Source organism: Mustela erminea, chromosome 2 (genome assembly GCF_009829155.1).
Source record: "Mustela erminea isolate mMusErm1 chromosome 2, mMusErm1.Pri, whole genome shotgun sequence".
NCBI classification, from domain to species: Eukaryota; Metazoa; Chordata; class Mammalia; order Carnivora; family Mustelidae; genus Mustela; species Mustela erminea.
In genome coordinates, this window is record NC_045615.1 from 98,796,711 (window position 1) to 98,816,939 (window position 20,229).

At 45.9% G+C, this 20,229-nt stretch overlaps 2 protein-coding genes across 10 annotated transcripts in view; one reads left to right on the top strand and one right to left on the bottom strand.

Moving 5' to 3' along the window:
• FAM193A (family with sequence similarity 193 member A) overlaps nt 1-19,127 on the top strand; it is a 165,881-nt gene extending 146,754 nt beyond the window's left edge. For all 9 annotated transcript variants that reach the window (XM_032333628.1, XM_032333633.1, XM_032333635.1 and 6 more), the window contains 2 exons: nt 7,691-7,772; nt 18,368-19,127. In XM_032333628.1, the coding sequence (XP_032189519.1) occupies nt 7,691-7,772; nt 18,368-18,461 (176 nt within the window). In that variant the 3' untranslated portion in view covers nt 18,462-19,127. The remainder of the gene's footprint in view (nt 1-7,690; nt 7,773-18,367) is intronic.
• TNIP2 (TNFAIP3 interacting protein 2) overlaps nt 17,644-20,229 on the bottom strand; it is a 49,393-nt gene continuing 46,807 nt past the window's right edge. Inside the window, exon 6 of the mRNA XM_032333638.1 lies at nt 17,644-18,097. Coding sequence (XP_032189529.1) covers nt 18,059-18,097 — 39 coding nt within the window. The 3' untranslated portion in view covers nt 17,644-18,058. The remainder of the gene's footprint in view (nt 18,098-20,229) is intronic.

Sequence of the window (20,229 nt, forward strand, 5' to 3'; positions counted from 1 at the left end):
GAAAGCAGGGTGCGTGGGGAGCACGGAGCTCTTTCTCGGCCGTCTGGGTTCCCGGGGCTGCTGGGAGTTGTAGGGTTCCAGGCTGCCCTGGGAGCTATTTGGCGGGGAACTCCCAGCAAAGCGGAGTGCCGAGTCAGAAGGCGAGGGCCTGGCACAGACAGTCTTGTCAGGCTGGTGACTTGAGCCAAGACAGGAGGTGACATCACTCCACAATGTAGCTTTCATTTGCATTTTTCTCTAATTACAGTAAGGTCATATTTTAAAGGACTGTTGTCTCTTTCTTGTGAGTTTTCTGTTCATATTTTTTCTTATTTTTGAATTAGGTTTTGGTCTCTTTCCTTGCATTTTTAAGAGTGTTTTATATATTAGGAATATTAATTGGCCTTTTACCTGCATCACAGACTGCAGATACATAATTCTTTGGACCGTGTCTGTGATGCTTTCCAGCCATGCAGAGGTTTTCTTTCTCAGTTTTATATAGTCATTTCATTGATCTTCAGTGCCTCTGGATTGTAAACAGTGGTCAGAAAGCGTTACTCTAACACTGAAGTAGGAGAGGAGTGTACCTGTGTCTTCCAGCATTTGTGGGGTTCTGCCTTTCTCATTTAGCCTCAGTGCATTGAGAGAGTTTTCTTGGTTATCGTGTGAGCCATGGGTCCAGGATTATCTCTTCTTAAATGGTTAGCCTGCTGACCCAGTAACAGTTACTAAAAATTCATCTTGCCCCATGGTTCAGGGTGCCTCCCTTGTGCTACACTCAGTTTCCCTGTGACCTTGCATCTACTGACTTTCTGTCGTTTCCTCCTTGCTTCCCTATGTGCCGCTGCTGCACTGAGCTAGTTACTCCGGGGCCCCGTGCACTTCAGGGAAGCCTCTTCTCCCTACTCTTCTCCACTGTGGTCCCAGCTGTTCATGTGTCTGTGCTTCCATACAAACTTGAGTGCCCGCATGCCACACGGAACCCTTCGTTGGTGTCTCTGAGAAATAGAGAAATGGAAATTGGGTCTATTTGGTATTTCTGTTTCTAATAAGGTTAATTTTAATAAACTATATTTCTATAGTAAATTATTCTTTTAGTTAGATTTTCCAGCTTATTTACATAGATGTCTGAAACTATATAGTATTTAAAAACGTATTTTTCAAAGGCTGTTTTCTCTTTTTTAACATTTTTAATATAAATTCTATTAATTAACTTATAATGTATTACTGGTTTCAGAGGTGCAAGCCTGTGATTCATCAGTCTTATATAATACCCAGTGTTCATTACATCACATGGTCTCAACATCCATCACCTAGTTACCGATCCCTCCACCTCCTCCCCCCTCCTCTCTAGCAACCCTCAGTTTGTTTCCTATGACTGAGAGTCTTTTATGGTTTGTCTCCCTCCCTTGTTTCATCTTATTTTATTCTCTCTTCTATGATCCTCTGTTTTGTTTTTTAAGTTCCACAGATTTTTGAAATCATATGATAATCGTCATTGTCTGATTGACTTACTTTGCTTAGCATAATACCCTCTAGTTCCTTCCACATCATTGTAAATGGCCAGATGTTGGTTTTTTGATGGCTGTGTAATATTCCATTGTATATGTATACCACATCTTCTTTATCCATTCGTTCTTTATCCATGACATTCAGATGTCAATGAACATCTGTTGTGGACTTTGCTGCCATAAACATTGGAGCGCATACGCCCCTTTGGGTCACTACATTTGTATCTTTGGGGTAAATACCCAGTAGTGCAATTGCTGGATCATAGGGCTGTTCTGTTTTAAACTTATTAAGGAACCTCCATATTTTCCAGAGTGGCTGCACCAGCTTGCATTCCCACCAACAGTGCACGAGGGTTCCCCTTTCTCCACATCCTCACCAAGACCTGTTGTTTCCTGACTTGTTAATTTTAGCCGTTCTGACTGGTGTGAGGTAATATGCCATTGTGATTTTGATTTGTATCTACCTGATGCTGAGTGATGTTGAGCATTTTTTCACATGTCTGTTGGCCATTTGTCTGTCTTCTTTGGAAAAATATCTGTTCATTTATTCTGCCGGGTTTTGATTGGATTATAATTTGGGCATTGAGTTTGATAAATTCTTTATAGATTTTGGATACTAGCCTTATATCCGATATGTCATTTACGAATATCTTCTCCCATTCTGTTGGTTGTCTTTTGGTTTTGTCCACTGTTTCCTTTGCTGTGAAAAAGCTTTTTGTCTTGATGAAGTTCCAGTAGTTTATTTTTGCCTTTGTTTTCCTTGCCTTTGGAGACATGTCTAGCAAGAAGTTGCTGTGGCTGTGGTCGAAGAGGTTGCTGCCTGTGTTCTCCTCTATGATTTTGGTGGATTCCTGTCTCACATTTAGTTCTTTCATCCATTTTAAGTCTGTTTTTGTGTGTGATGTAAGGAAATGGTCCAGTTTCATTCTTCTGCATGTGGCTGTCCAATTTTCCCAACACCATTTGTTGAAGAGCCTGTTTTATTTCCATTAGCTATTCTTTCCTGCTTTGTCAAAGATGAGTTAACCATAGAGTTGAGGGTCTATTTCTGGGCTTTCTGTTCTGTTTCATTGATCTGTATGTCTGTTTTTGTGCCAGTACCATACTGTCTGGATGATCACAGCTTTGTAATAGAGCTTGAAGTCCAGATTTATGAGGCCCCCAGCTTTGGTTTTCTTTCTGAACAGTGCTTTGGCTATTTGGGGTCTTTTCAGGTTCCACACTAATTTTAGGATTATTTGCTCCAGCTCTGTGAAAAAGTGAGTGGTATTTTGATAGGGAGTGCATTGAATATGTAGCTTGCTGTGGGTAGCATAGACATTTTAACAGTATTTGTTCTTCCAATCCATGAGCAGGGAACATTTTTCCATTTCTTTGGGTCTCCCTCAGTTTCTTTCATGAGTGTTCTATAGTTTTCTTAGTACAGATCTTCTGCCTCTTGGGTTAGGTTTGTCTTAGGTATCTTTGCAGCCACCTTCCCACTCTGATACCTGGGAGCTCTGCCACACTCAGGCAGGTATCCCTGGTCTTTCTGTGACCCTGTGGGTCCTAAAACCACAGTGTCCCCACAAGGGCTCTACTCCTCACTTAAACCTCTGGAGTGATGTCCCTCCATGGAGCAGACTTCTAAAAGTTCTGATTTTGTGCTCCGCAGCTCTCTCACTGCCAGGAGCCGGCTTGAAGGAGATTCCCTCCCCCATGGTCTGTCCTCCCATATACTGCCCCGGATTCACTTCTCCGTACCTCCTACCGTCCAGAAAGTGATTGCTTTCATAGAGTTCATAGAATTCATAGAGTTGCTGCTGTTCTTATCTTCGATCTCTGGTTGAGTTCACAGGTGTTCAGAATGATTTGGTAGTTAGCTAGCTAAATTCCTGAGGCCAGATAAAACTAAGGTTTTCTACTCCTCCTTCCTAGTGCCGTTGTAGCCTGCCTTCCAGTGAGGCTATTTTAATCACCGTTCGGTGTTTTATATATTTGTGTTCTGTTCCCATTCTCTTTCTTTCAGCTAGTTAATAGTTTGTCTTTTATTTTGGAGCTGCCTGACTGGATCAGTGGGTGGGACATATGACTCTTGATCTCTGGGTCATGAGTTCAAGCCCCACATTGGACATGGAGCCTACTTTAAAAAAAAGAAAGAAAAAACAGTTCATCTGTTTTATTCATATTAAAAAAAAAAAAACAGGCTCTTAATTCATTAACCAGGTTTACTTTTGTTCTTTCTAATATCTCATCAATTCCTACTGTTATCTTTATTTTCTTCCTGCTCTTGCTTTCACTTTTTTGTTTATTTTCTAATTTTTAAAAAAGATTTTATTTATTTATTTGACAGAGAGAGACACAGTGAGAGAAGGAACACAAACAGAGGGAGTGGGAGAGGGAGAAGCAGGATTCCCACCGAGCCTGATGCAGGGCTCGATCCGAGGACCCTGGGATCATGACCTGAGCTGAAGGCAGCCGCTTAACGAGTGAGCCACCCAGGCGCCCCTCTAATTTTTTGATTTCGGAATTTAGTTCATTTGTTTTTATTCCATCATTTTTATTGTATTTAGTATTTAGCATTTCAAATTTTCCTTTGATCATTCCTTTAAATATACCTCAGTCTGATGATGTTTCCATTGGCGTATTGTTGTTTTGTTTTGTTTTAAGAAGTTCAGGAATTTCTTTATTTTTATCCCCCCTTTGTCCAGTAGTTGAATAGTGCCTATTAGGTTTCCAGGTGGGAGAGTCTTTCTTTCTTTCCTTTTTTTTTTTTTTTTTTTAAGATTTTTTTATTTGAGAGAGAGAAAAGGAGGGAGATGTGGGGGTGGCAGAAGGAGAGGGAGAAGCAGACTCCCTGCCGAGCAGGGAGCCTAATACTGGGCTTGATCCCAGAACCCCGGGATCATAGCATGAGCCACTCAGGCTCCCCTGGGAGAGCCTGTCTTATATTAATAATTTCTAAGTTTTCTGTATTGTAATCAGAGAGTATTGTTCATAATATTTCTGCTTTATGGAATTTACTGATATTTTCCTTGTGACCAGCTTTTCTGACTGCTTTATATACCCTTGAGATAAATGTGCATTTTTTCTGTTACCATGGTGATAATTGAATGTATATAGCTGCATGATGTATTGATGAATAATATTTAGGGTTAGGTCTTCTGTTTCCTTCCTGTTTTTTTGTCCTCTTGACCTGTCTTCTGTTATTCATTATTTAATGAGTTTCTAAGTTTTCTTGTCTCTCTTGCAGTTTTGCTTTATAAAGGTGGTATTTGTATTTGGTGCCCATTCCTAACTGTAATACCTTCTTAGTGAATTGTGGGGTTTAATGCTAAGAAATGTCCTTTTGTTGTGTTTTTGTGCTTTTGCCTTGAATTCTACTTTGTCTAAGATGGTGATCACTGACCCTTCTCTCCTTGTCTCTAGTCGCCTGGCGGGGCACCTCTGCTCTCATCGCTTCGTCCCTTAGTGTTAGCTTGTTCTCTGATTTCAGACAGCACAAATCTTCAATCCTGCTTTGTGAGTCACAAATAGAAAATCTTATCTGTATAAGCCCATTTGCATTTATTACTACTGTGTGTGGTCTTCTCAGCTCCAATGACATTTATAATTTATATTATTTTATAATTTATATATTTTATATTTGCTGTTTCTTTTTCTGTATGATGTGTTTTCTTAGCTTTTATTTTTGAAAATCATTGGTGTTTGGGAAACTTGGCAGTCTTGCCTGAGTGCATTCCTCCACACTTGTACCTTTGGTGCCCCATCCTTGGGCATCCTTGGTTTCCTTGCTTATCTTCCACAGTGGGCTTCAAGGCAGATTCTCTGACACCTACTTTCTTCCTGGACAACAGTCCATGAGCTGCTTCCATCCTTCTACTTCCCCCTTTTACAGTCTTCTTCCCATTTCCCAGCTGGATTATTTCTGCTGTGTCAGACACAGGGTATTCATGGGTCTCCAGCTGATGACATCCCATGCTTGTGTTGGTCCTCCTGTGAAGTGTTCCCTGTCCTCTTCACCCTTGGGCACATGTCTTCAAGTCAGGGTCAGGGGTACAGAATTCTCTGAGCTCTGCAAAGCAAAATGTTTCCTATACAGAAAGCCTAGCCTGGCTGGGTATGAATCCTTGGGTCACACTTTCTACTCTGATTAACGTAGCTTTGCTGTTGTGAGAAATGTCTTCCTGGTACTGAATCTGGTTATGGTTCTGTCACTTTTTTTTTCTTATACCAAGATGTTCAGTATTGATTATTTTTACCAGAAGAAAGGAAGATTAAAAATTGCTTTGTACGGCAGCTTTTTCAGCAGATATACCTGATCTGTTTCCTTTTGTGGTTGTTCCTCTTCCAGAACTAGTAATGAAAGACTGTTCATCAGAGACTTGCTTTCCTAGACCTCACTTTCATTGTATCTCTAAACACCCCTGCCCCATGTCACCCTTCTTCATGCATTAGCGCTTCTTTGAACCAGGCCTCAGCAAGTCTGGTCGGCAGCCAGGCAAGGTCTGCACGTTGAACACCTAGACAGAGGCCCAGTTGGAATAGTCTTGGTGGCTGAGGAAGAATGGTTGGGCTGCGGAAGCAGGCAGCTGTGACTCGATGTGTTGTAGGATGACTCTGCACTGCCTGGCTTGGGCAGGGTGGGAACTGGGCCCAAGGAGCCCAGCTGGAAGGCTGGTGAAGGTCAGCACTGTTGTGGCAGCAGTGGGTAGAGATAGGAGGTCCTAGACTGTTCACAGAGAACTTGCCTGGCCCGTAGAAGGTGTGTTGACATGAGAGTAACACAGGGCCAGAGGGACCCCGTCAGAAACGGAGCAGGCTCGCAGCGGATGGTGAGGGACACACTTTTGCCCTTACCAGGGGGCAGATGCCCGACGGCACCCGTAGAGCTAGCTTTAGGGCCCTGCAACTCAGGAAAGCAGTCTAGGGCAGTGGTAAAGGTTTGAGGGTGTCGGCATCCCCATGGAGGAAGGAAAGCTGGGCACAGGGAGCTTTGGGTGCTGGCAGAGGTGTGGTGGGAGGGGCTGTGGTCATACGAGTCCCTGTAGGGAAGCTCTTCCCAAACATTTCTGTGAGCTCGCAGATGGGATGGCCCTCTGCCTTGATGGTCTAAGTCAGCAAAAATGACAGCTGCTGTTACACAGCTGTACCATGTCTTATGCTCCTGTGGCGGTGCCCCAGTGAAGGGAAAAAAGTATGTCTTTTTTCTAAAGATGACAAAAAATTATCCCATGCTAAAGTCTGCAGGGAAGTGGAGATTCTGTACATTCCTTTGATGATGGGGCCAGGTGTTGATGGGGCCAGGTGGTGTTGATGATGGGGTCAGGTGTTGTTGATGATGGGGTCAGGTGTTATTGATGTTGGGGACAGGTGTTGTGTCTGCACCGCCAGCCTTCCTAGCAGCCTAGCTGTGCACTGGTGTAGCCTCTGGCGCCCGAGGGCCAGCAAGTGCCCAGCATCCCACAGGTCCCACCCTGCCCAGCAGACAGGGTGGGCAGAGAAGAAGCAAGAAGTTGAAGCCCTCAAACTTGCTGAGATTCTAGGAGTTGGAGTAATCCTGAATCCTTAATCTCCCTGTATCTGGCCTGTTTGGGAGAGGGTGATTTAACTGAAAAGTGAAATACAGCCTTGCTTTTTATTGGAACAGCCTGAAAAGTGTTTGATGATGTCTGTGGGATGTTACATGTAGAAACTAAATGCCTGGGGGAGCCATCTTCCTATAGAGGTTGATGTTAGTCATGTCCTGTTGCTGCAAGGGGCACTTGCAAGGGATAGTGTTTGTTTCCCCATGAGGCTGACTTCTGGGGTTCTGTTCGCTAGCATGCCCCACTCCTTCCCACCCTCTAGTAGGGACATAGGACAGACTCTGAGCCTTGTAAGCATGATGGATTTTTAGGAATCTTCTCAAGGTTTCTCCCATCATGGAAACGTGTCAGGTAAATGTGTCAAGTAAAGGCCAGTCCCTTCAGGCATCCAGATGTCAGGTCTCTTCTGGTGGGACCTGGAGCCACAGTTGTGCTCAGCAGACTTGTGAGTTCCATAATTTTGAAGTTGAACCTGTATGTTCACAAGCAGGTGAGAGATATCTGCCCTTCCTTGGCTATTTGTAAAGTCTCATTTTTGAGAAAATTTTCAGTTTGTGAAATTTTTAAAATTAAGCCAAGCCAGGTGATCTGTTCTTTTGTAATCTGACTTGCCTCTTTTCTTTCATTTTACAGATGATGTCTTTCTGCCTAAAGATATCGACCTGGACAGTGTGGATATGGATGAGACAGAGAGGGAAGTGGAATATTTCAAAAGGTAAGTGTTAAGCCTTTCTGTCTGAAATAATGAGGCTTTCACGGCTGCCAGACATGACCCTCCTGACCCTCCCATAGCATTGCCAGCTGTCCTGGACACAGCTTCTGTCAGCTAGCTGAGTGGCCTGTCACACACATTCCCTCACAGCGCTAGCACACACAGGGGCCTCCTCACTTGCCCTCACACCTAGTCCCCACCCCTGTGTGTGAAGACTGGTTGAGGACCGTGGCTCCAGACCAGCAGCATCACCGGGGCACACAGGCCCCTGCCCAGACCTTCAGAGTCACTCTGGGGAGGGGCCTAACAGCTGTGTTCTCACAAGTGGCCCCAGCCATCCACATGTGCTAACATTGGAACACACTGTTACGGCACACTTTTAAGGAGAAAGGTAACATTTCAGAGATTTGCTCAGTTTTCCTGATAAGCAGATTTCATTAGTACTGTGTTCAATAGTATTTTATCTACTTTGTGAATTATGGCAAGCAAATTTCATTTTAAAGTTCCTTGTTCCTTCTTTAACCTGTTTGTTTCAGATAATACACACATAAACACACCAAAGAAGCAGTTAGTTTGCAGTGCAGAAAGCCATTAACTCCTTTCTGAAATATGTGGGTTTGTGTGGGCAGCTCAGTTGATTAAGCATCTGATTACTGATTTCCTCTCAGGCCTCAATCTCAAGGTCAGGAATTCAAACCCTGCATTGGGCTCCATACCTAGCTTGGAGCCTATTTAGAAAAAATAAAAGATAAAAATAAATGAAATATTATAGAATTATAGATGATTCTGGAAGTTATATTTATTTTATAATGTGTATGTGTGTGTGTGTGTATCTCCACAGGCAGAGTAAAGTGTTTGCTAAAGTTGGATGTTCATTCTAATAAAAACTAGGACTAGATAGGCATATCCTTAACATAATAAAAGATATCCATAAAATACAATAAATGCCATAGTTATAAATGCCGTAGTTACAGTGAAACATTAACAGCTGTCCCTTGAGATTAAAAAAGAAGGGGCACCTGGGTGACTCAGTGGGTTAAAGCTCTGCCTTCAGCTCAGGTCATGATCCCAGGGTTCTGGGATCGAGCCCCGCATCCAGCTCTCCGCAGCGGAGAGCCTGCTTCCTCCTCTCTCTCTGCCTGCCTCTCTGTCTTACTTATGATCTCTGTCTGTCAAATAAATAAATAAATAAATAAATAAATTTTTAAAAAAGAAAAGAGCTAAGGATGCCCACTGTTACAACTTCTGTTTGTGAAGGTGTAAGAAGAAACAAAAGGGACAAGAATCAGAAGGAAGAAATGGGACTGTCATTCTCAGGTGACAGAAGTATGTACAAAGTCTGAAAGAATCTGTAGGCAGATCACTTGAGTCACTAAGACAATTTGCCCTGAAACTGGATTCTGGGGAGCATTTCGTGGATAAATGCGGAACTTTGGAGAGATATTTTCCCCAGGTAGACCTATAGACCATATCCTTTAAAATCATGCATGACCTGGGACGCCCGGGTGGCTCAGTTGGTTAAGCGGCTGCCTTTGGCTCAGGTCATGATCCCGGCGTCCTGGGATCGAGTCCCACATCGGGCTCCCTGCTCTCTCTGACAAATAAATAAATAAAATCTTTTAAAAAGAAAAAAATCATGCATGACCTTATCAACAAAGATTATCAAACATGTAAGACCTGGGGAAAAGAAACATTTAGAAATGAAAAATGTAATGATTAAAATCAAGATGTTAATAGATTTGTGATAAACAGAGTAGACACTGCTAAAGAGGGAATTAGTGAACTGGAAGAACGATCTGAAAGATGTACCCAGAATGCACCCACATATAAGGACATTAGAAAAGAGGAAAGAGGCTCAGACACATGAAGGAGAGACTGAGTCTGACAGACGGTTGACTGGAGCTGCCCGAGGAGAAGGTGGAGGCTACAGGAGAGCTGTATTTGAAGAGATAAAGCACCTGGGGATTGTGCGGAGCTAATGAGAAATCCAGATCTACAAATGCAAAAGCTGTACAACATACACCAGTGGGATAAACAAATGAAAATCCATTCCTCAACATAGCAGATGTGAAACCAGAAGACCATGGAGTGAGATTTATAGCTTTGAGAGAAAGTTCTCAGTCTGTAACTATGTATCCCACAAACCTGTTCTTTTCCATAGTAAAGAAAAATTGCAGGAACTTGCTCCAAAGAGATCTGTGTTTAAAAATATATATATATCTTCAAGAGAAGAAGATACTCATCTCAGAAAGACAGTGTGATTTGCAGGAAGGAGAGAGAAACTGCCGATAAATGTTGTTAAATAAAACATTTTCTTTGTAACCAGAGAGTAATAATGTCTAATTGACATGTCTGAAAGAACCACAGTACTGAACAGCAATAGTATATAAGCTAGATTTAAAAAAAAAAAAAAAGTCCTTTTTTGTTGAAGTATTTAACAGTTAAGTATTTAATATTCAGACTTGAAGCTAAATGGATGATACACTTTTACAAGTAAGCATTAAAAGAATAGAAATAGGATGTGTAAATTGCTAATCTGTAGAAAAAAATAAAAACTCAAAAATGTAAACATAAAGAAATACAGTAAATAAAGTTGAAGAACACACACATGCTTACACACATGCGCATGTGCACACACACATACATACCATTTATAAGAACATACCTAAAACACAGTGAATAGAAAGGTAAAGAGGAAAAGGAAGCTGTTGTATAACTATGTTACTATCAAAGAGAATATGGATTAATAAAAGGGACTGATAAAGGTTGCTGTATAGTGCTAAAAGATTCAATGTGTGAGGAAGACACAGAAATTTTAAACTAGGTGCTTAATGAAATAGCCTCAGAATACAAATAGGAACTAGTTTGGGCTGCATAGAGAATCAGATCCACCGTCCCTTTCGGACATCGTCCCCATGGATGTGGAAGATGAGTACAGAGGAGAGTGCATCCAGGGAACAGGGAATCTGTGTTCTGGGCATACAGGGAACACTCACAGGAGTGGAGTGGGTACTGGGCCACAGAAAGCAAGGGTCAGAAGTTTAAGGGAATGAATATGTGTAATTGTATGCCCTCACCGCATCACATTTAAGTTGGCAATTTACCAAAGTAAATTTTTAAGTCCCTAAGTATTTGGATATCTGAAAGTATATATGTTTAACTCATGGGTTCAATAAGAAACCACTGTAGACATTTAAAAATACCTGGAACTAAAAGAGAAGGAAAACACGGACTATGAAAACTGTGGGCTATGGACAATTTGCTGTTGAGTGCTCTTTCAGTGAAGCCTTAAGGCTGCCTAGTGAGTTTTTAAAAACCTGAAAATTAATGAGTTAAGGATTTTGTTTGAGAAGTTAGGGAAAGAACAACCAAATAAGCCCAAAGAGTATAAAAGAGGATAATACATAAATCATGAAACAGAAAACAAATACAGAGGAGATCAACAAAGCCAAACTTTGACTCTTTGAAAATATTAACTAGATAAATAAACCTTTGAGAGACTGATCAAGATAAAATAGGGAACAATGAACTACCAAAAAAAAAAAAAAAGATAAAATAGGGAGAAACGACACAATACAGTAATTAGATGAAAAAGAACCAGCATGTTGATAATTATCAAAGTTGGACCGTGGCTGCACCAATGTCACCACACTCTGCTTTTGAGTGTGTGTGACATCTTCCATAATGAGAAGAGTTTTTAAAATTCTGTGACTATATAAGTGAAAGGGAAGGTGCTGTAGTGATTCAACTATACGAGAACACTGGGAACAACTTCACAATGAATTTTAAAACTTAAATACAAAATCAACGCAGTAACAAAATAGCCTGAATGATCCAGTAACCATCAAAGAAATCAGAGTAGTAGTTACAGATAATCCCAATGCATTCTGACATTTGTGCAGAGAATTCTCCCAGAACTTGAAAGAGGTGATCCGGGGCACCTGGGTGGCTCAGTCGGTTAAGCATCTGCCTTCGGCTTGGGTCATGATCCTGGGGTCCTGGGATCAAGCCCCACATTGGGCTCCCTGCTCAGTGGGGAGCCTGCTTCTCCCTCTTCCCCTCCCCCTGCTTGGGTTCCCTCCTTTGTTGTCTCTCTCTCTGTCAAATAAATAAAATCTTTTAAAAAAAGAGATGGAGATGATCCAGCCTTATACTGATTCTACCAGAGAATTGAAAGGAGGAGACAACACAAGACTCCCCACTTCATTTTACAAGAGAAGGAAGATTTTGATACCAAAATCTGCTAAAAGCAATACAGAAAACATGAAAAATCACAGATCTGTTTTGGTCATGAGTATTAATTGGATATGAAAAAATTTCACATTCCAAATCCAACAGTATTTTTGACCAAACTGGTGTACCCTAGGACTGAATGCAAGGAATATTTACTATTGGGAAATCCACAAATGCTATTTGCTAAATTGATAATTAAAGAAGAACCATATGATCATTTCCGTAGGTTCAGAAAAAACATTTGATAAAATATTAGCATTTCATTAATTAAAGAAAAAAAGAAAAAGGTAAACTAGTAGTAGAAGGAAATATCCTTAACCTGAAAAGGAGATTTACCAAAAGAGAGAAAAGAAATGCTACATGAAACATTTTCTCAAATGGGAAGCATGGAAGCGTGTGCAAAACAGAGTTGCTCTCTGTTTCCATCTCTGTTCAGCCTTAAATCATGGTTCCTAGGAAGCATAATAAGAGAAGAAAAAAATGAAAAGACTTAAAGAATGGAAAGCAGGAGATAAAATTCCATTTTACTTAACAGTTGATCTAACTGACTACAAAGAGAATTACAAAAAAATTAGCAAGAGAAAGAATTTAGTGAAGGGACGGGCTATAGGATCTGTGTACAGAAGTTACGTTTCTCCATACCATCCATAATTTGAAAATGTAGTTTAAATAAAGACGATATTTGTAACAGCTCCAGAATCTATGCAGTTTCCATGAATAAACCTAATAGAAGTTGCCCACGACCTGTGCATAGAAAGAGATCAAGCATGAGGGAAGAATTTGGAAGACCTGGGATAGATCCTGTATTCATTTATAGGAAAAGTGTAAGCTATCTCACTTCCCAAAATTTATCTGTAGATTTTAAAGCCCAAGAAGGATTTTGTAAAATTGAGTGTTTTTAAAACACATTCGTGTAGGGTGGACATGTGATACAGTCACACATGGAATTCTGCTCAGCCGTGGAGAGGAACCGGCTAGAACAGTCTGCAGTGTGTATCCTACAAACTCGGGAGTGGACAGAGGCGCAGCACGCGAATATACATGATACCCTGTTTATAGAAAGCTCAGTTTAGACACAACCAAATGTTTTTAGACACAACCAGTTTTTACATTTTTATAAATTGTTGTATTTAAAATCAGTTATTAACATACTAGCCTTACTAGCATATTATTAGTATTATATAATATAGTTTAGTTAGTATTATAGTATATATTATATATTGTATTATATAGTATATATTATTATATAATATATAATAATATAACATTATTAACATATTATTAGTCTTAGAGGTGGAGGTCAGTGATGCATCAGTTACATATCACACCCAGTGCTCCTTACATCACGCGCCCTCCTTGCTGCCCGTAGGGACACCATCCCCCTCCACCCACTCCTTCCCCTCCAGCAGCCTTCAGTCCATTTCCTAGAGTTCAGAGTCGCTTACAATTTGTCTCTCTCTCTCTGATTTCCTCTTATTTTTCCTTCCCTCCGCCTTTGATCCTCTGTTTTGTTTCTTCAGTTCCACATGAGTGAGATAATATAATTGTCTTTCCCTGACTTATTTCACTCAGCATAATACCCTCCAGGTCCATCCATGTTGATGTAAGTGGTAAGATTTCATCCTTTCTGTTGGCTGAGTAATAGTCCATTGTATAGATGAACCAGATCTTCTTTATCCATTTGCCTGTTGTGGACATCCAGGCTCTTTCCACTGAAGTACACTTTTTAATGTACACCATTCAGTCCAGCAGCTCCACTCCTGACTGTCTGCCCAACAGAAGCCAGAGTATGTATCCACACAAAGATTTGTACATGAATGTTTCCAGAAGTTTTACCTGTGATAGCCAAAAACTGGGGACAACCCAGGTATGCACAGCAGATGAGCAGAGAAACTGTGCTCTGTCCGTCCGGTGGACGCCACTCACCCGGGAAAAGATTACTCCCGATGAGACATGGAGATGGAGCCCAGAGACAGGTGCTCAGGCCAAGAAGGAAGACAGCAGGTACATACTACGAAGTTGCATGTACCTGAGATGCCAGGAAATGGAAATTCATCCCAGTGACAGCAGATCACTGTTCACCTAGGGCTGGGGCAGCGAGGAGATTACAGCAAAGGGACTTCCTGGAAGTTTTCTGTGTCTTGATTGGAGGGATAGTTACCTGGATTTATTTATCAGCACTGTGAGCTCTGTAGTAACTGCAGTTTATTGTACATAAATTATACCTCAGTGACATATATTTTCAGGGATACTATACCATACATAGGTGTTAAGACTATAAAGAAAAGCAAGGAAATGATCCTAAAAAGCCAGAACGGTGATTACTTTTGGGTTTGGGGGTGGGGACTGCCTGGAGGCGGTGTCCCAGGCTTGCTGCTAGTGCTCCAGTGTTTGACTTCTCAGTTTCTTTCAGCATGCATATCTGGTTTCTCTCCTGCATGTGTGTGATGTTCACACAAAAAACAGACGAACTGAGCGCCTGGGTGGCTCAGAGGGTTAAGCATCTGCCTTCTGCTCAGGTCATGGGTCCTGGGATCCAGCCCCACATCGGGCTCTCTGCTCAGCAGGGAGCCTGCTTCCCTCTCTCTCTGCCTGCCTCTCTGCCTACTTGTGAGCTCTCTCTCATCAAATAAATAATATCTTTGAAATATATATATATATATGTGTATATATATAAAACAAAACAAAAGAACAAACGAACTTGGGTTTGATCTGATCCTTCTAGAAGTATAGGAAGAACAGAGCTGCTTTTCTTGTCCATTACAAAGACTTAGAAAGTCACAGAAACAGACTACACAATGCTGAGCTTTGGTTTATGACAAAAGACAGATCAGAAGTAGAAATGAAGGTGTGTTCATAAATGCAGCTGTGAAGGTTTATGTAAGGAAAACTTTTTGGTTGGATCCTCACGTCATCCTACTCAAAGGTCAGCTCTAGGTGGGAAGACTCTAAATGTCACAAGTGTTAGGGTCCGTGATCAAAGGAATGAGACTGATACAAAGCAAAGGTCAAACAAAACTTTATTTGGCGCCAAGCATCAAGAATCAAACTGACCGGTCAGGGCTATCTCTTACGAAAAGGCGAGGACAATGATCCCGACAAGGTCACTCCCAAGAAGGCCACTCCGGACGAGGCTGCTCTAGATGAGGCTGCTCCGCAGATGAGGCCACTCCATGATCGGAGCCGCTCCCAAGATGAGGCCGCTGCTCCCCTCATGAGGTTGCTCCCCAGACAAGGCCGCTCCCAAGAAGACGCCATTCTGGACAAGACCGCTTCCCGGACGAGGCTGCTCCCGATGACAAAGAGGCAACAATGACAGCGACGATGACAAGGAGGACAACCTGGATGACACAGACTCTGCTCCCCACGATGCTACTCTGACAAGGTTGCCACCCAGAGGAAGCCACCGCTGCGGACAAGGCCACTCGTGGCTCAGGGTGGCAAGGCATTTTGCGGCAAGGCTGCTGGCGGCTAGGGGCTGTTGGCATCTCTGGGCCACTGGCGTCTCGGGACCGCTGGCATCCAGGGGCTGCAGGCATCAGGACCGCTGACTGCTGGGCCGCTGGACTGCTGGTGTCTCGGCACTGCTGACGTCTAGGGGCTGCGGGCGTGGGGACCGCTGGCCACTGGACTGCTGGACCACTGGTATCTCGGGACCGCTGACTGCTGGGCCGCTGGACCACTGGAGTCTCAGGGCCGCAGGCGTCGAGGGACCGCTGACAGCTGGACCGCTGGTGTCTGGGCAGCTCGGGGCTGCTGGAAGCTGCACGGGGCTGAAGACTGCAGGTGGCTCGGGGCCACCGGAGGCAGGGCCTTAGGCGGCTTGAAGCTGCAGGCGGCTGGAGGCTGCAGGCGGCGGCTCAGGACCCCGGGTGGCTGGAGGCTGCAGGCGGCGGCTCGGGACCCCCAGTGGCCGGAGGCTGGAGGCTGCAGGCGGTGGCTCTTGGGCCGCCAGAGGCAGGACCACCGGAGACGGGGCCACAGGCGGCTGGAAGCTGCAGGCGGCTGGAGGCTGCAGGCGCAGGGACCGCCGGTGGTGGGATCGCTCGCGGCGGTTATAGCTCTTACAAGAGCTGTTATAGCTCCTCCACTCTGCCGACTCTTCGCTCCTGTCGACTCTTCTCTTGCTCCCGTCGACTCTTCTGCTCCCAGCGCAGCTCTCCTCCTACTCCCGCGCAGCTCTCCTCCTACTCCCGGCGCAGCTCTCCTCCTACTCCCGGCGCAGCTCTCCTCTTGCTCCTGGGCAGCTCTCCTCCTCCTCTGCTAGCCTCGCAGCAACCTTTATGCAGTTGGTTGAGTCCCACCCCTATACAGGTGGCCAATCGGATCTCAATCCACCCTAGTGGATATACACATGCTGCACCGATTGGACATCTCCACCTGGCCTGCCCCACCCCTACATCAGGGTCCACAAGCAAGTTCCTCTGGGAGGGGCAGGCCCTTACAACAAGCAAACCTTTTTATTTAATATATAGATGAGTATCTTTTTGACCTCAGAGTAGGGACAGATTTCTTAAAAACGCCAACCATAAAATAAAAAAGATTGATAAATTAAATGACATTAAAATCAACAGTTCTTTAAAGAAAGTGAGGAAATGGTGTGTGCAGCACCTCACGGAGAGTTAGTACCAGAACAGATACACATGACAGAACAGGAAAAGACCAGTGCGTGGACAGATGGGCTGTCACAGAAACCCATGACCAGGGACTTGTGGAGAGACCTCCCGCCTGATGGGCTGGGCGTGCAGGGGCAGTGGCTCCCCCACTCCTCGGGGGCACAGAGTGGCTCCAACAACCATGGAGAAGTTTGGCAGAATCAGGTCAAGTCGAAGCCATCCATTTTACGGAGCCCCGCGGTTGTCTGTCTATTCTGTGGGGGGTGCTCTTCCAACCTTGGAAACGGGCACATGGCCACCTCTTGGGGGAATTGCCTAAAAGCGGGAAGAAAAAGATACAGGATGACTCTGTTCCTGTAAGTGCAGAAATCAGCGCACACAGATCATGGGTGAGGGGCTGCGAGGTTGTGGGCAATTGTCAGACACCAGGGTGCGGGCTGCATCCTGGGAGAGGACGGCATGGTGCCATGGGGTTGGCAGGGTTGGGCTTCCTTACCTGGGTTAGGGGTGTGTTGATCGAGGCTTTTGTGGTCCCGGTCACCTGGGTACACATGTTCTAGATGTGTAATACGGTTCCTGGCAGACCACATGGAGGCCCAATGGGCAGGAAGTGTCAGATCCTTGGGTGTTGTGGGGGAGGCAGAGCGGGGACCTGGGGGCTTGGCTCCAGCTGGCTCAGAGACACCTGTGGACGTTCTTGCCACCATGCATGGAGAGCAGGATGCATGTAGCCTCAATGGGGACCACTGGGAGTGCCGCCAGAGCAGGGGGACATGGTCCAGGCAGGTTGGTTGTAAGGTTGTAAAGGTGAACAACGAAGGTTGTAAAAGTGACGCCACTAGGACTTGGAGTTCGACCAGCTGTGGCCAGGGAAAGAGAAGTTGAATTCTGGGAGGTGGCACACTGCTCGGGGGCAGGGCAGGGACGGACACACGGCTCTATCCACCTGGACATAGACTGCCTAGCAGGCAGCACAAGGAGTTGTGGTTGAGTGATGTAAATGAACACACTTGGGCTACACTATGTGACCACAGTAATCATTTTCAGGTTTAATTCAAGTTTCTGCTACTCAGATGAGAGCTGGACAGCTGAGAACTTCAGAAACTGCATAGTTAAGGTTTTTGAAAGGAAGTGTTCCTCATTTAGTAGAGAGTCAGCCATTATTGCCTGGGAAGCAGGTGGCAGAACGTGGTGTTTTTCAGATGCTGTTGGGTGTGCAGGGGTGACCCAGAGCTGGACCCCAGGGCAGCAGGCCTGCCTCTGCTGCCACCCTGAGTGCAGGGAGTGGGGGGGTCGGTGGCAGCTCTGTGACCAAGTCTCACCATGTGAAGTCTCGTGTCCTCTCGCACTTGGGTGTGCATTCGTGGATCAGTGAGGGCGGCTGGGATCTCTGTGGCTTAACACGTGGAGAAGGGCACGGTGGTGGCCATTGGTACGTTTTCAGATGGGCTCATCAGAAACATCCCTTGGGCAGCTTCCCTGGAGGACAAGTTGGAAAAGAAGGACACAGGACACCAGAGGACATTGAGGGCATTCACCTCTGCCCTGAAGAAGAGGATCCCCATCCTCCTGAGGGCCTTTCCCCACTCTGAAGGGTGGCCAGATGTGGAGGGGTCCTTGACGGCGGGTCTGGCATGCTGAGCGCCCTCCCCCCCCACCCTCCCATCCTGGGAGGACACTGGACTTTGCTGACACAGCTCAGCTGTGGGCTGTTTCCTTCTGTGACTGTGTGGCTCTTTGTCTTCACAGATTCTGTTTGGATTCTGCTAGACAGACCCGACAAAGACTGTCCATCAACTGGTCCAATTTTAGCTTGAAAAAAGCCACTTTTGCTGCCCACTGAATGAGGACCACCTGGAGAGGGACGCGCAGAAGGTGGGCCAGGCCCCGGAGCTGCTGTGCTTGCCCAGGGCTGTGCCGGGTGGGCCACCGCACCTGATGCCCCCAGACCGAGAACTCGCCGCTCGGCCTGTGTCAGTGGCTCGTGTGCGTGTATCTGTGAGTGAGGCGTGAGCACAGCGCCGGCCGTTGGATTGCAACAGTAGCTCCCGCCAGCTTCCCACCGTGCGGCCCAGGAGCCGGGGCCGTGGCCAGAGACGCGTTTCATCATCCACGTGGCTCGTTGCCTCTGCATCTCGCCCTGTCCTGTCATCTGTCCCTGCCAGGGCACTGCCGTCACTCAGCTCTCGTGTGCCCTGCATCCCACCTGAAGTGGGCTGGGCGGGCAGGCGCTCTTCCGTTCTCCTCCACAATCTACTGTTTAAGAGTGTACACGTTGCGCTGTTTGTGTCTGACCCCCCTGACTTGTAGCCAGCTTGTGTAAGATCCCTTGCAGAATGAGAAAGTTCAAAAACAAAACCCCACCCAGTACTCACACCATCAAGTCTGTTAGAGAGTGTACGACTGTATTAACACGGAGGCCTGCCTGGCTACTTTTTTAACATATTGTTAAGTAATATTAAAATCATGTCTTTCTTTTTGAAAGATGGAATACATTAGTACAGCAGAAGACCTCGTCTGGCTGCTTTCTGCTGGGGGTGGTGGGGAGTGTGCATGGGGGGCAGGGTGCGGGGAGAGTGGGGGGCAGTGCCCCCCAAGGGGAAGCTGGCCCACCAACCCTGGAGCATCTCCCGGGTCACCCGTGGCAGCAGTTTAGGGGTCCTGGCTCCTGCCCAGTATCCTTCATGCCTCTGTACCCTCCGGGGCCTTCCACGTGCCAGGCAGCACCAGGCCCCAGGGCGGAGTCCAGCCTGGTGCCCAGAGAGTTCGGTGAGAGCAGTACTGACACCTAGCAGCAGTGGTATGGGGTCACCACACCCTAACCTACGGGGCTGGGGAGGCAGAGCCGGGTGGCCCAAGGGTCAGCAGGCTGGGACCACATAGAGCCTTACGGGCAGGTGCCCATCCAGCCCCAGGGGAGGGGGGCGGCGTGATCTCTAATGAGACTGAAAAGTCATGGGCGTTCAACTGGGTGTGAACGAGGAATAACGGGCGGTATGGAGGGTGAAGGGGGACGGCTGCCTGGTTCCTCTGCGGTCTCTGCAGGCAGGTAGCTTGCAGGAGTCTCTGCGGGAGCCACTCCCACCCACTTCCCAGGGCCCGGCCAAGCCCTGCCTCTTGGGAAACCTGCTTGTGTGCAGCTGCAGGGATGTGGCGTGTCCCCGAGTGAAGGGGGAGCGATGAGGGCCCTGCGTCCGTGTGGAGACGGGAAGAGAGGAAATGGCCTCTGGAAATACTCTGCTGGTTTTGTCTGCAGCATTTCTGGACAGACGAGATGCAGGTAGGAGAGAGGGAGGCAAGAGGGATTCCAAGGCTTTGGTCTGAGCCCCGGGCTGCACGAGGCTGCCTGCCCTGGGGCAGGGGTCAAGTCTGACGTGCCCATCTGACCCCCCAGGTGAGACGTCCGGCGTTGGGATTGCCGTTCATGGACGGAAGGCCACTGCGGAACAAGTGCAGACAGGTCAGGGGTCCAGGTGCCAGAAGCAGTGACTAGGGTGAGAGGAGGAGGGCAGCCTAGAGGACACAAGACCGGGAAAGATCGGCCACCGCAGGGCTGCTGTGGTCAAGGTGAGGTCCAAGGACTGACCCCGGGGCTCCTACACTTTGGGGAC